The sequence below is a fragment of the Oryzias melastigma genome, linkage group LG24, assembly GCF_002922805.2.
Source record: "Oryzias melastigma strain HK-1 linkage group LG24, ASM292280v2, whole genome shotgun sequence".
Taxonomy (NCBI): domain Eukaryota; kingdom Metazoa; phylum Chordata; class Actinopteri; order Beloniformes; family Adrianichthyidae; genus Oryzias; species Oryzias melastigma.
In genome coordinates this window covers 6,526,788-6,538,083 of record NC_050535.1, presented here as the reverse complement: position 1 = coordinate 6,538,083, position 11,296 = coordinate 6,526,788, and the positions used below count along the sequence as shown (strand labels likewise).

The 11,296-nt window shown below is 36.9% G+C and overlaps 1 protein-coding gene across 1 annotated transcript in view; it reads left to right on the top strand.

Annotated features, from left to right (window-relative positions):
• The first annotated feature begins 102 nt into the window (after positions 1–102).
• LOC112158227 (rho-associated protein kinase 2) overlaps positions 103–11,296 on the top strand; it is a 41,070-nt gene continuing 29,876 nt past the window's right edge. Inside the window, exons 1-6 of the mRNA XM_024291478.2 lie at positions 103–527; positions 4,445–4,526; positions 5,857–5,957; positions 6,407–6,544; positions 9,654–9,914; positions 10,284–10,428. Coding sequence (XP_024147246.1) covers positions 432–527; positions 4,445–4,526; positions 5,857–5,957; positions 6,407–6,544; positions 9,654–9,914; positions 10,284–10,428 — 823 coding nt within the window. The 5' untranslated portion in view covers positions 103–431. The remainder of the gene's footprint in view (positions 528–4,444; positions 4,527–5,856; positions 5,958–6,406; positions 6,545–9,653; positions 9,915–10,283; positions 10,429–11,296) is intronic.

Genomic DNA, 11,296 nt, shown 5'->3' with positions numbered 1-11,296 from the left:
AGTGTGTTATTACGTTTCTTGAAAAATGCTTAATAATAATAATAATAATGATTTGAAGTTTACTTCCGACTTTTACTTTGAAATCCATGTCAACAATTGAAACCGGATGCAGTTTCTACATTGACTACCTTTACACCTGCGAGGTCAAACAGGTTGGAGGCGCCGATTTCGCCTCGTACTTTACTTTTCAGCTCACCTGGAAATGCGCACCTGAGCGCGCGCGCGCCACCTCCGAGCCTCCAAAAGCTCCGCTCGCTTTCCCGCCGCTTTCCTTTGAGATATTCGTGGAAAAACTTTGGGAGGCACGTCTGAACTTTAATGAATAATTAACCTGAGGAGCAAACATGCGGAGCTGAGCCCGGACAGAGAGGCGCGCCTTTCGGGGACACGAAAGCAGAACTCCGCGCGGTTCTGATCCGGATCCTGTCATCATGCCGGGAGCGGAGAGCAGAGTGGAGGGCCGGCTGAAGAAGCTGGAGTCCCTCATGAGGAACCCACAGTCGGCCCTGAACTTGGAGACCCTGCTGGTGAGTTCTCGTCTCTTTAGATCCTTTTTTGGGGTGAGTTTCACGTCAGAATCGTTCAGGTGTGACTTATGAGGCTCAGAAATCACCTGTCACGACACGTCCAGGAAACAGCTGAAGTACAAAGATCAGGCAGAAAGAGAATAACACGTGGAGCTTCTCATTCTTTTATTTAGAGGTGTAGTATATCAGCTAAACTCAGTGTTGACAAACTTTTCTGACTGGTGGAAGCTTGTTTTTCCTTTAAAATATAAATCTAAATTAATAATCTGATGAGATTAACACACCATTTTCATATAGTGTCTAAATAGTTGGAATATTTCTTAAAATTGACACTTGGTAAGAAGGAAGTCCTTTTAAAAATGCTTTTATTTGTGCTCGGGGAAACACCACCTATCAGGATTTTACTGAAAAAGTAGCTACTCTTTATTTACCCTATTTTTAACTCTTATATTTATCAGATAAATCAAAATAAAAGGAATCCTGTTTATGGTTGTGCAGCACAGAGAGGACATTCAGTCTAATCTCAGCAGTGAGTCACATGAAAAGACTGATATTATTTCAGATGGTGTCACAGGCAGACAAAGTGGGACGTCATGCTCGTCTTTCTGTGGTCAGCTCTGTGGTCAGCCTCATTGATCAGCTCTGTGGTCAGCCTCGTTGATCAGCTCTGTGGTCAGCTCTGAAAGCGCTTGTGTGGGGCATGAGGGCGACGGCGGCTATCACACTTCCTATTGCAGGGAACCGACACAGGAAGCTGAAGTAACTTCCTGGAATTGAGATGGAGATTGCTCTGACCTGACGTCATCATTTCCTGTTTGTCCACAACAGTTTTTTTTTATGCAAAGCGGGAAAAATTCACGTTAGGTCTTTATTTGGATGGTAATTTTGTGGGGTGGGGGTTCACAATTTTGCATTAAAAATTGAATAATAATATTTTAAAGAAATGTTTCTAACAGGTAACGCCTTCTATGGAGCTAAATCGGGGCAGATATTATTTGAAACCCAAATAAAACGTGAAATAAATATTCATAATTGACCAAAAAAATGTTTAAAATGTCCAAAACTTTTTGGTATTCTAAAATAAACATAACATTTTCAGCTACAAAATATTTCAAAACTAAAAATTTTGTAGTTTTCGGTTTCACTTTCAACCTTTTTTTTTTTGTTTGTTTTGAATCAAAAATTTTCAGTTTTGGAACTTTTGGCCCTATTGTGTCGTGTCGGGGCGGAGCTAACATATAGCTCAAAAAGACTTGAACTAAAAAAAAAAGTTTTGATGTTGAAATTTTGAGTTTTTAAACTTAAAAAAAGAACATTTAAAGCTGAAAATTATTATGTTTATAATTATAAACAAAATTATGTTATCTTTGGGGCAAAACACCAATGTTTTTTGAGTTGTTTTATTTGGGTTACAAATAATATTGGCCCCAATTTAGCTCCATATTCTAGTACCTAATAAAGTCATAAAATAAGTATTTAATTAAGCAATTTCCATTAATTTTGTATTATAATAATTTAAGTTGCCATTCTATGGAGCTAAATTGAGGCCGATATTATTTGAAACCAAAATGAAACAACTTGAGATAAATATAAGTGTTTGGCCAAAAAAAAAGGAAAATGTCCAAAACTTTTTGCTATTCTAAAATACTTAGTAAATTTCAGCTTCAAATGTTCTGTTTTTGTAGGTTTCAAAACTCAACATTTCAATTTCAAAACTTAGTTTTCAGTTTCAAATCTGGTCCCATTGTGGCATCTTGGGGCAGGGCTAACACAAAGAGTTCAAAAAGATTTGAACTGAAAAAAAGTTTTGATGTTGAAATTTTGAGTTTTTAAACAAAAAAAGAAGAATATTTGAAGCTGAAATGATTACATTTACTTTTAAAATAGCAAAAAGTTTTGGGTATTGTAATTTTACTTTTTTTTTTCCGGCACAAATATTTTTTCAAGTTTTATTTGGGTTTCAAATGTTACTGGGCCCAATTTAGCTCATATTCTAGTACTTAATAATTGTAGCTAAATTACAGGTCATGCATTGAGCTAAGACCCTTGATGCTGCTGCCTAACTGGGTTCTAAAAGTAGTGCTGGTAGCTGAAAGATACAGAAATTACTAGCATGTTGCTACAATATATGCTAAATTCCAAAACAGCTAAAGTTAGCCAAAAACAGATGGCATGTAACTGAAATATTAGCTAAACTCGAAAATAACCTAAAAAAGCAACAAAAAAAGCCAAAATTAGCCAAAACAGGTAGCATGTAGCTGAAATATTAGCTAAATCCCAAAATAGCCTAAAAAACAAAAAACTTTCTAAACTTCCAAATAGCCTAAAAAACTGAAAAAATCCTACATTATTCAAAACAGCTAGCATGCAGCTGAAATATTAGCTAAACTCCTAATTGGACAAAAAAAAAAACAGAGAAAAACCTAAATTAGCTAAAATAGCTAGCATATAGCTGAAAAAAATAGTTTGAAAAACTTAAAAAGCCTAAATTAGCCTAAACAGCTAACATGTAGCTAAAATATTATCTATACTCCAAAACAGCCTAAAAACTGAGAAAGACCAAATTAGCCAGAACAGCTAGCATGTAGCTGAAATATTGGCTAAATTCTAAAGTAGCCTAAAAAAGCCTAAGCTAACCAGTTTCATTTAAAATCTCAGATTCCTGCCAACAGGACCAAACATTAACCATCTAGACATGGATGTGACTCCTAAGCCCTCAGAATGTTCTTGTTTTTCAGAATTTTCGTCTAATGGAGATTTTGGAATATTAGTTTATTTGGTTTCTACATATTTAGGAAAATCGGTTTGTAAAATGATCAAATATCAAAAGCTCTGAGCGGATTCAGAAACATAAGCTCTTTGTCCAACAATAGCGTCTGAGCTTTGGTCTATTTCTGCTCATCATGACGCGGGGGGGGGGGCTCTCCTCACTGCTGCTATTTAAAGGCACAGAATTGTTCCACATGTCCACCCACCTAAAAAAAAAAATGCCAATAGATATGACTCAACGTCTCATTATGCAGACATTCAAGGTGGATGACCTCACCTGACCTCTGCTTTGTGCTTCACCTCTTTAGCACCAGCACTTCAGAGGCTGCTGAGGCCCCCCCAACCCCATGTGGGGGTGTTTGCTTGAGTCGTGGACGGGTTGTGTTTTCTGCCAGCCGGCTGTAACAACATCACGTGACTTTTTTTTTTTTTTTTAATCGTTACATGTTTTGTCTGCGAGGCCGACGCTCTTTGTCCTCGTGTTTATTTTTTCGCCGTGCCAGTCATTAGTGCTCCAGTTTTCCCTCCCACTCATCTGGCGAACCAAACATTTCCTGCATGTCTCACTGCTCTCCTGCTGTGCTCACTTTTTGTGAACATTTATTTACCATCCATCCATCCATCCATCTTCTTGACCGCTTTGTCCCTTTCGGGGTCGCGGGGGTGCCGGAGCCTATCCCGGCTACTGAAGGGCGAAGGCGGGGTACACCCTGGACAGGTCGCCAGTCTGTCGCAGGGCCTCAATCACACACCCATTCACTCTCACATTCACACCTAGGGGCAATTAAGAGTCACCAATTAACCTATGAAGCATGTTTTTGGACGGTGGGAGGAAGCCGGAGTCCCCGGTGAGAACCCACGCATGCACGGGGAGAACATGCAAACTCCACACAGAAAGGTCCCAGCCGGGATTTGAACCGGGGCCTTCTCGCTGTGAGGCGAGAGCGCTAACCACTTGCGCCACCGTGCAGCCCACATTTATTTACCAATACCACAAAAATATGGATGTTATTCAACCCTAAAGCTGGGTCTTCCTGTTGAATCTCAGTAGAAATCATAGTAAATGCAAATATTTGTACTTCTGGATGAATAAAAAATGTGTTTTCCTCCCTTCGTTCATTTTCTGTTTCTTATTTTTTGTCTTTCAGGACTCTATGGAAGCTTTGGCTCATGATCTGAACTATCCTGTCCTGAGAAAAAACAAAAACATAGACTCCTTCCTCAACAGATGTAAGAGCTCCACATCTTTTCTTCTTAAAGTCATCAAAAAAGTGACCTTAAACCTGTATATTATTATTAATTTTTAAATAATATTTATATTTATCACCAGTTTATTCTGCAACATCTAATTAAGTAACTTTATAGTTAAAAAACTGTAATTTGACACTTAATTTAAAGCGTTATGAAGCACTTCCTGTATTTGCACATTGGAAAACATAAAAGTTGGGATTTTCAGAATAAAAGAATATAAGAAAATAGCTCCTCTTTTGATATGTTTTAAGACTATTATTATGATTATCTTGTATTTTTTAAAATCTAGGACATCATTTCTGCATTAGAAATTTGTCACTGAATTGTCAATGTGAAGCAACACCGCCCCTTTCCCCATTGCCCAGCACAACAAATAAGCTCTTTTTTAAACATCTGTTTTTGTCTGCTCCTGGTATACAATGATTTGACTAAAAAAAAAAACGCAGAAATGCTATTTTAAGCTTAATTTTCTGAATATTATTAAAAAATGCTTGTTAAAAAAAAGACTAAATACAATTTTATTAGTGGGTCTTTAAAGAAAAGCTTTTTTTTAACCAGCTTTTATTTTTTTAACTTTAGTCTGTCTTCATAATTTAAAGTCTTCATCATTGGATTTAAAACATCCTAATCTGTTTTAAACTCCTGTTGCAGCATGTCAGCTCTGACATTGTACTCACATTCTTTTATTTTGAAGTCCATCCTAAAAAATGCTTTTTGAACTCATTAACTTTTTACTTATTAGCGCTGAAAAGGGGAAGAAGAGAAAATAAAAACAGGAGATCTCAAATCACAAGAGTTTGGTCGCCCTGCTGTGAAACTTGAGACCTAAATTAAAACCTAGGAACGCAAAAAACTCAAATTATTACACTTCTACCGCCATGCTTGACAATAGAAGTCAGTCCTAGCTTTCATGAGTGAATATCTGAAGTTGTCGGAAAGTTCTGGAGTTTGTTGTAATCATTAAAAAGTTAAGATCTTATTGCGATGCGGATCGTTCCTCATTTGCATCATGGGAGTTCAGTGAAGTGTCTGCTTCACTGGAAATTCTCAGAACTCCTAATGACTAGACGCTGTGATTGACAGCTCCACTTATTGTTTAAACTCAAAGGTACATTTTGGTTATGAATCAGAATCTTTTTTTTTTTTTTTTTTTGCTACAAAATGTTAAAGATTGCGACCTCCTCTCAACTAAAGCCCCATGGCGGCTTTTTCAGTCGGAGTGCTTCTTTCCAGACGCTTTTAAAGCCAAGTGCATGCAGCGTTTCTTTCTTTTTTCCCCGTATGCCTCTGAATGTCTGTGTGCTTTCAGATGAAAAGGTGGTGAGTCAGCTGCAGGATCTCCAGGTGAAGCTTGACGACTTTGAAAAAGTGAAATTGATTGGAAGAGGAGCGTTTGGAGAAGTACAGCTGGTGAGACGTTTCTCCTTCTATCTCCAAACTCTCAGTGAACCACCAGAGGGAGCAGCCATCTGCAAAAACCATTTCACATAAAATAAATCAGTTTTGTATATTAAAGCGTCTTGACTGGTTCTCTTCTTGGCAATAACTATTTTGCCTAAGTGTTTTTCAAAAGTCTGCTGATAAAATCTGGTATCTGCTCTGGGGCAGGAACAAGTCTGGGCAGGTTTGTTATGTGGGGGATAAGTATGTTGTCTGCTGCAGGAGTTTGCAGGGGGGGCTCGTGCATGTTTGTGTTGAAAACGTGTGCATGCACGTCCTCTCTGTGGGCGTGTTCCTCCGTTCCTGCCTTTTATCTTTGGTCAGTGTGACATTGAGACGGCTTCTTCTTCTCATTGTCCTTGCATGGATGTGTTGTTTACAGTCTCACAGGTGATTCCTCTGCTTTCGTTCCCATGCAGGTTCGGCACAAAACCTCCCAGAAGGTTTACGCCATGAAGAAGCTCAGCAAGTTTGAGATGATCAAACGGTCGGATTCCGCTTTTTTCTGGGAGGAGAGAAACATCATGGCCTTTTCCAACAGTCCCTGGATTGTCCAGGTGTGCACGTGCATCCTTCTTGTTACAAAACATTTGTATTTCACGGCAACAACTTAAGCAGGAAGTCGACTTTTTTTTTACAAAATCTTTGCAAGAACCGTCCAGAGCAGGGGTCTCCAAACTTCTAATGGGGGCCACATAACTGTTTTCTTCTCTTATGTGGGGGGTGGCTAAACGTAAACATTTACGGTTTTCCAGGAAGCCACATGCAGCCAAATTTTATTTATGTAATCTTCATTAAAAAAAAATAAAGATTTTAAAAACTAGAAAAATAGCATTACCTGCAATAATGCTAGTGTGAATGCTGTAAGCTGAATGTGGCCACTGAAGATGCTAGTGCTGATAGCTGAAGATGCTAAAATTGAGAATTAAAAATGCTGAAGCTAATAGATGAAAATGCTGAAGTTGATTGCTAAATTGGCTGAAACTAATTGCTGAAAACGCTGAGGCTAAGAGCTAGCTAAAATATTAGCGAAATGCCAAATTATCCCTAAAGAACAAAAAACAATTCTAAATTAGCCAAAACAGCTAGCATGTAGCTGAAATATTAGCTAAATGCTAAATTAGCCTTAAAAAACTAGTAAAATATCTAATTTAGCCAAAACACTTAGCATGCAGCTGAAATATTAGCTAAACTACAAATTAGCCTATGAAACTGAAAAAAGCTAAATTAGCCAAAATAGCTAGAATGTAGCTGAACTATAAGCTAAATGCCAAATTAGCCTAAAAAAATTGTCAAATGTGTAACTTTGCCAAAATAACTAGCATAAAGCTCAAATGTTAGCTAAGCTCCTAATTAGCCTAAAAAACGGAAAAAAGTCAAAATTAACCAAAACATTTAGCATGTAGCTGAAATATTAGCTAAATGGTAAATTAGCCCCCAAAACTTGGTAAAATGTCTAATTTAGCCAAAGCAGCTAGCATAAGGCTAAAATATTAGCTAAGCTCATAATTAGCCTAAAAAACTGAAAAACATCCAAATGAACCAAAGCAGTTAACCTGTAGTTGAAATATTAGCTAAATTCAAGTTTAGCCTATGAAACTGGTGTGATTGAGTCTGCAGCACACCCCTCCCCCCAGGGCGTCGGTCAAATGTGAACAAAAAATATCACACATTCGAATGTGTGACGACTAATGGGGCTCTTTAACAAACAGGATGTTCAGTTTCTTTCTCTTCTTATGAAACTCTTAAATATTTTCTTCCTCATAGCCTGAAATGTAGACTCTTCCTTCATTCAGTTAGAATGTTTGGAGTCTAGATGTGTAGAGTTTTGAAAATACATTCAGTAAAAAAAAACAGCATTGTAAACTGCTTGTGTCTAGAAGAGGGGTCGGCCATCTTTCTCACTCACCACAACCTAGTATGAGCCACACATCCTTTAAGAAAATAAAACTTTGTATTTATTTTATTGATATTTGTATGAGAAATATAAATGAACTATTATTTTTTTGGCATAAATCATGTGTCAAAGTCAAGGTAATTCTAACCGGCCCTCCAGATCATTTTATTTTATTGTTATTAATGGCCCGACAATATTTTCTCATATTTCTATCTTGTATAATTTAGACAAAATGTATTTTTATACAGAGTAAAATATTGAAAGTTATTGAAAGTTTATTTATCCTGGAATAACATTCCTGCCTTTTTATTACTCATAATTATGTTAAAAAGTTACAGTTAAAGTTGTTTAAAAATTAGCATTCTACTAGCTTTTTGGACTATTTTGGCATTTACTAGGATGCTTTAGGCTGTTTTGGAGTTTAGCTAAAATTTTAGCTACATGCTAGCTGTTTTGGGTAATTTAGTCTTCTTTAAAAGTTTTTTAAGCTGTTTTGAAGTTTAAGCTAATATTTACGCACTAGCTGTTTCGGCTAATTTAGTCTTTATTTGCATTTTTTTAGGCTATTTTGAAGTTTAGCTAATATTTCGGCTACATGCTAACTGTTTTGCTTACGTTTTTTTTTTTCAGACTGTTTTGGCATTTAGCTAATATTTTAGTTGGCTATCAGCTTCAGCGTTTGTGTTTTGGATTTTGGCCCCTTGTGCGATTGAGTTTGACATCCCTGGCATAAATAAAACAAACTTTAAGAGAAAACAGATTTATTTCCCCCAAAAAATATGAAACGGTTTATAACTTTAAACAGAGTTTCACAAGACTTCCTTTCAAAATAAAAGACTTCCTGTGTCATATAGGAGCAAATCTAGTGGTGAGAGTGTAAATTCAGCAATGAAAAAAAAAAAATTAAAAGTTGGTGGTGCTTCTTAGCCAGAAATTCATAAATCTAATTATCTAAAATTAAAACAGAGCTAATTAACTGTATTTTTTTAACCACGAGGCACACTTAAAAGACTGAAATTTGAAAAAAAATGTCTAGTTCTTGATTATCCAACCACTATGGCTAATTATTTTACTTTTTTTTTTTTAAACTTTACTTTCCAGTCACTTATATTTTTCGTTTACCAAAGAGCCATAATGGAGGTACTTTCTTAAAGATTTTTTTTAATTAGAAATCGACAGATATAAAAGAAAAAATGAACGTAAAATACTTCTTTTACTTTAAATAATTACTCTAAAATATAATTTTTTTCATTTTTTTGTTTCTAATTTCCCATTAAAAATGAAAGAAAATCACAAAAAAGTGTGAAATCTCACCATTAAAATGACAAAGTAGCACATTAGCAAGAATAATTTAATTTTAGAACACCATCTTTAAGTAGCACTTTTATTTTCATATCTATTTTTAATCTCCAGCTTCTGCTACTTTTCGCTGACACTTTCGTCTCCCGGCAACGTCTTAGACTCCCACGAGATTTAATTAAAAGACGCTATTTTCTCACCTGTAGCTTGATCTCTGCCTTTAGACAGAAAACCAGAAAAGCAGTTTGCAGCAAATCAATGTAAAAGTGAAATTAACAAACTAAAAATTAAAGTTGTTGAATGAATTTTTTTTGCCTCAAGGAAGTGAATCATATTAAATTAATCCAGTTAAACATGTTTATTAAAAGATCAGTAAATAGCTCCAATTTTTTTTTTATTTTTCTGTTATTTGACACCTTTTAAAATGACCCGAGCAGCTCTGTAAATAAAGTTCGGTCGTGTTTCTCCAGCTTTGCTGCGCCTTTCAAGATCGCCGCCACCTCTACATGGTGATGGAGTTCATGCCCGGCGGAGACCTGGTCACCCTCACCATGAACTACGACCTCCCCGAGAAGTGGGCCCGCTTCTACACGGCGGAGGTGGTGCTCGCCCTGGACGCCATCCACTCCATGGGCTTCCTCCACCGGGACGTGAAGCCCGACAACATGCTGCTGGACCAGCTCGGACACTTGAAGCTGGCGGACTTCGGCACGTGCATGAAGATGGACTCTGTGAGTTTATTTCGGATGAATTTCTCTACTTTGGGGCTCGACGGCACCACCAGGTGTTCAGACAGCGGAAAAAGTTGGGTCAGAAGGTCTCTGAAGTTAGCATGTTAAAAAAATAAAACTATCTGGAATGTAACTGCTGTCCCGCCTCTCCTCTGGGCTGCAAAGTGTTTTTCAAACTTTTGTTTTCACCACAGCAATTTGAAGAATAACAGGTTCTACAAAAATCCACCAGATGTTGTCATGCAACTTCTTGTCTCGTGTAAAAGCAAAGTCAGAAGAAGAATCTTTAAATAAAACAGCCGACTCTTATTTTTAACGTGTGCGGTTGTTTTTCTTCTTGTGTAATGTGTTGTGTTTGTGTGTCTGCAGACAGGAATGGTGCGCTGTGACACAGCGGTGGGCACACCAGACTATATCTCCCCTGAGGTGTTGCAATCTCAGGGCGGGGAAGGTTATTACGGCCGTGAGTGCGACTGGTGGTCGGTCGGAGTCTTCATCTATGAGATGTTTGTTGGTGAGTTTTCTATATTTCTATTAAAGACCAACTCAGATGAAAAATTGTGTCTTTTAACTTGTTATTGAGACATTTTTTTCATTTGATGGAGGACATATTAAGCTTAAAATTGCATTTCTGGATACTTATAACATAAAAATTTGCTCGGGGGGCCAAAACTTCCCTCATTCTAAAGCAGGGGTGTCAAAACTCAAGGCCTCCTACAGGTTTCCCAAACATCCTTCCTTATTTGTTGCTAATTACTTGGATCAGGTGTGTTTAGCTAAGGGGTGTCAAACTAAATCTCATAGGGGGCCAAAATCCAAAACACACCTTAGGTCGTGGGCCGAACAAGATAAGAATTTATTGAACACTCTAAAACTACATTTTTAAAACTTTAAATGCTAGTGCTGATAGCTGAAGATGCTGAAATCAATAGCTAAAAACATTTAAGCTGATAGCCAACTAAAATATTAGCTAAATGCCTAATAAGCCAGAAAAAAAAACGCAACTTAGGTTAGTCGAAACAGCTAGCATGTAGCTGAAAAAAATGGCTAAACTTCAAAATTGCCTAAAAAGCTGAAAAAACCTAAATTATCCAACACAGCTATCATGCAGCTGAAATATTAGCTAAACACCAAAATGGACTAAAAAATAAAAAAAAGCCTAAATTAGCCAAAAAAAGCTAGTATGTAGCTAAAAAAAACTCTAAATAGCCTAAAAAATGAGAAAAAAAAATCATAAATTATTCAAAACAGCTAGCATGCTGCTGAAATATTAGCTAAACTCCTGATTGGACAAAAAAACCCGAAAAAGCCTAAATTAGCCAAAACAGCTAGCATGTAGCTGGAAATATTAGCTAAACTCCAATACAGCCTAAAAACAGAAA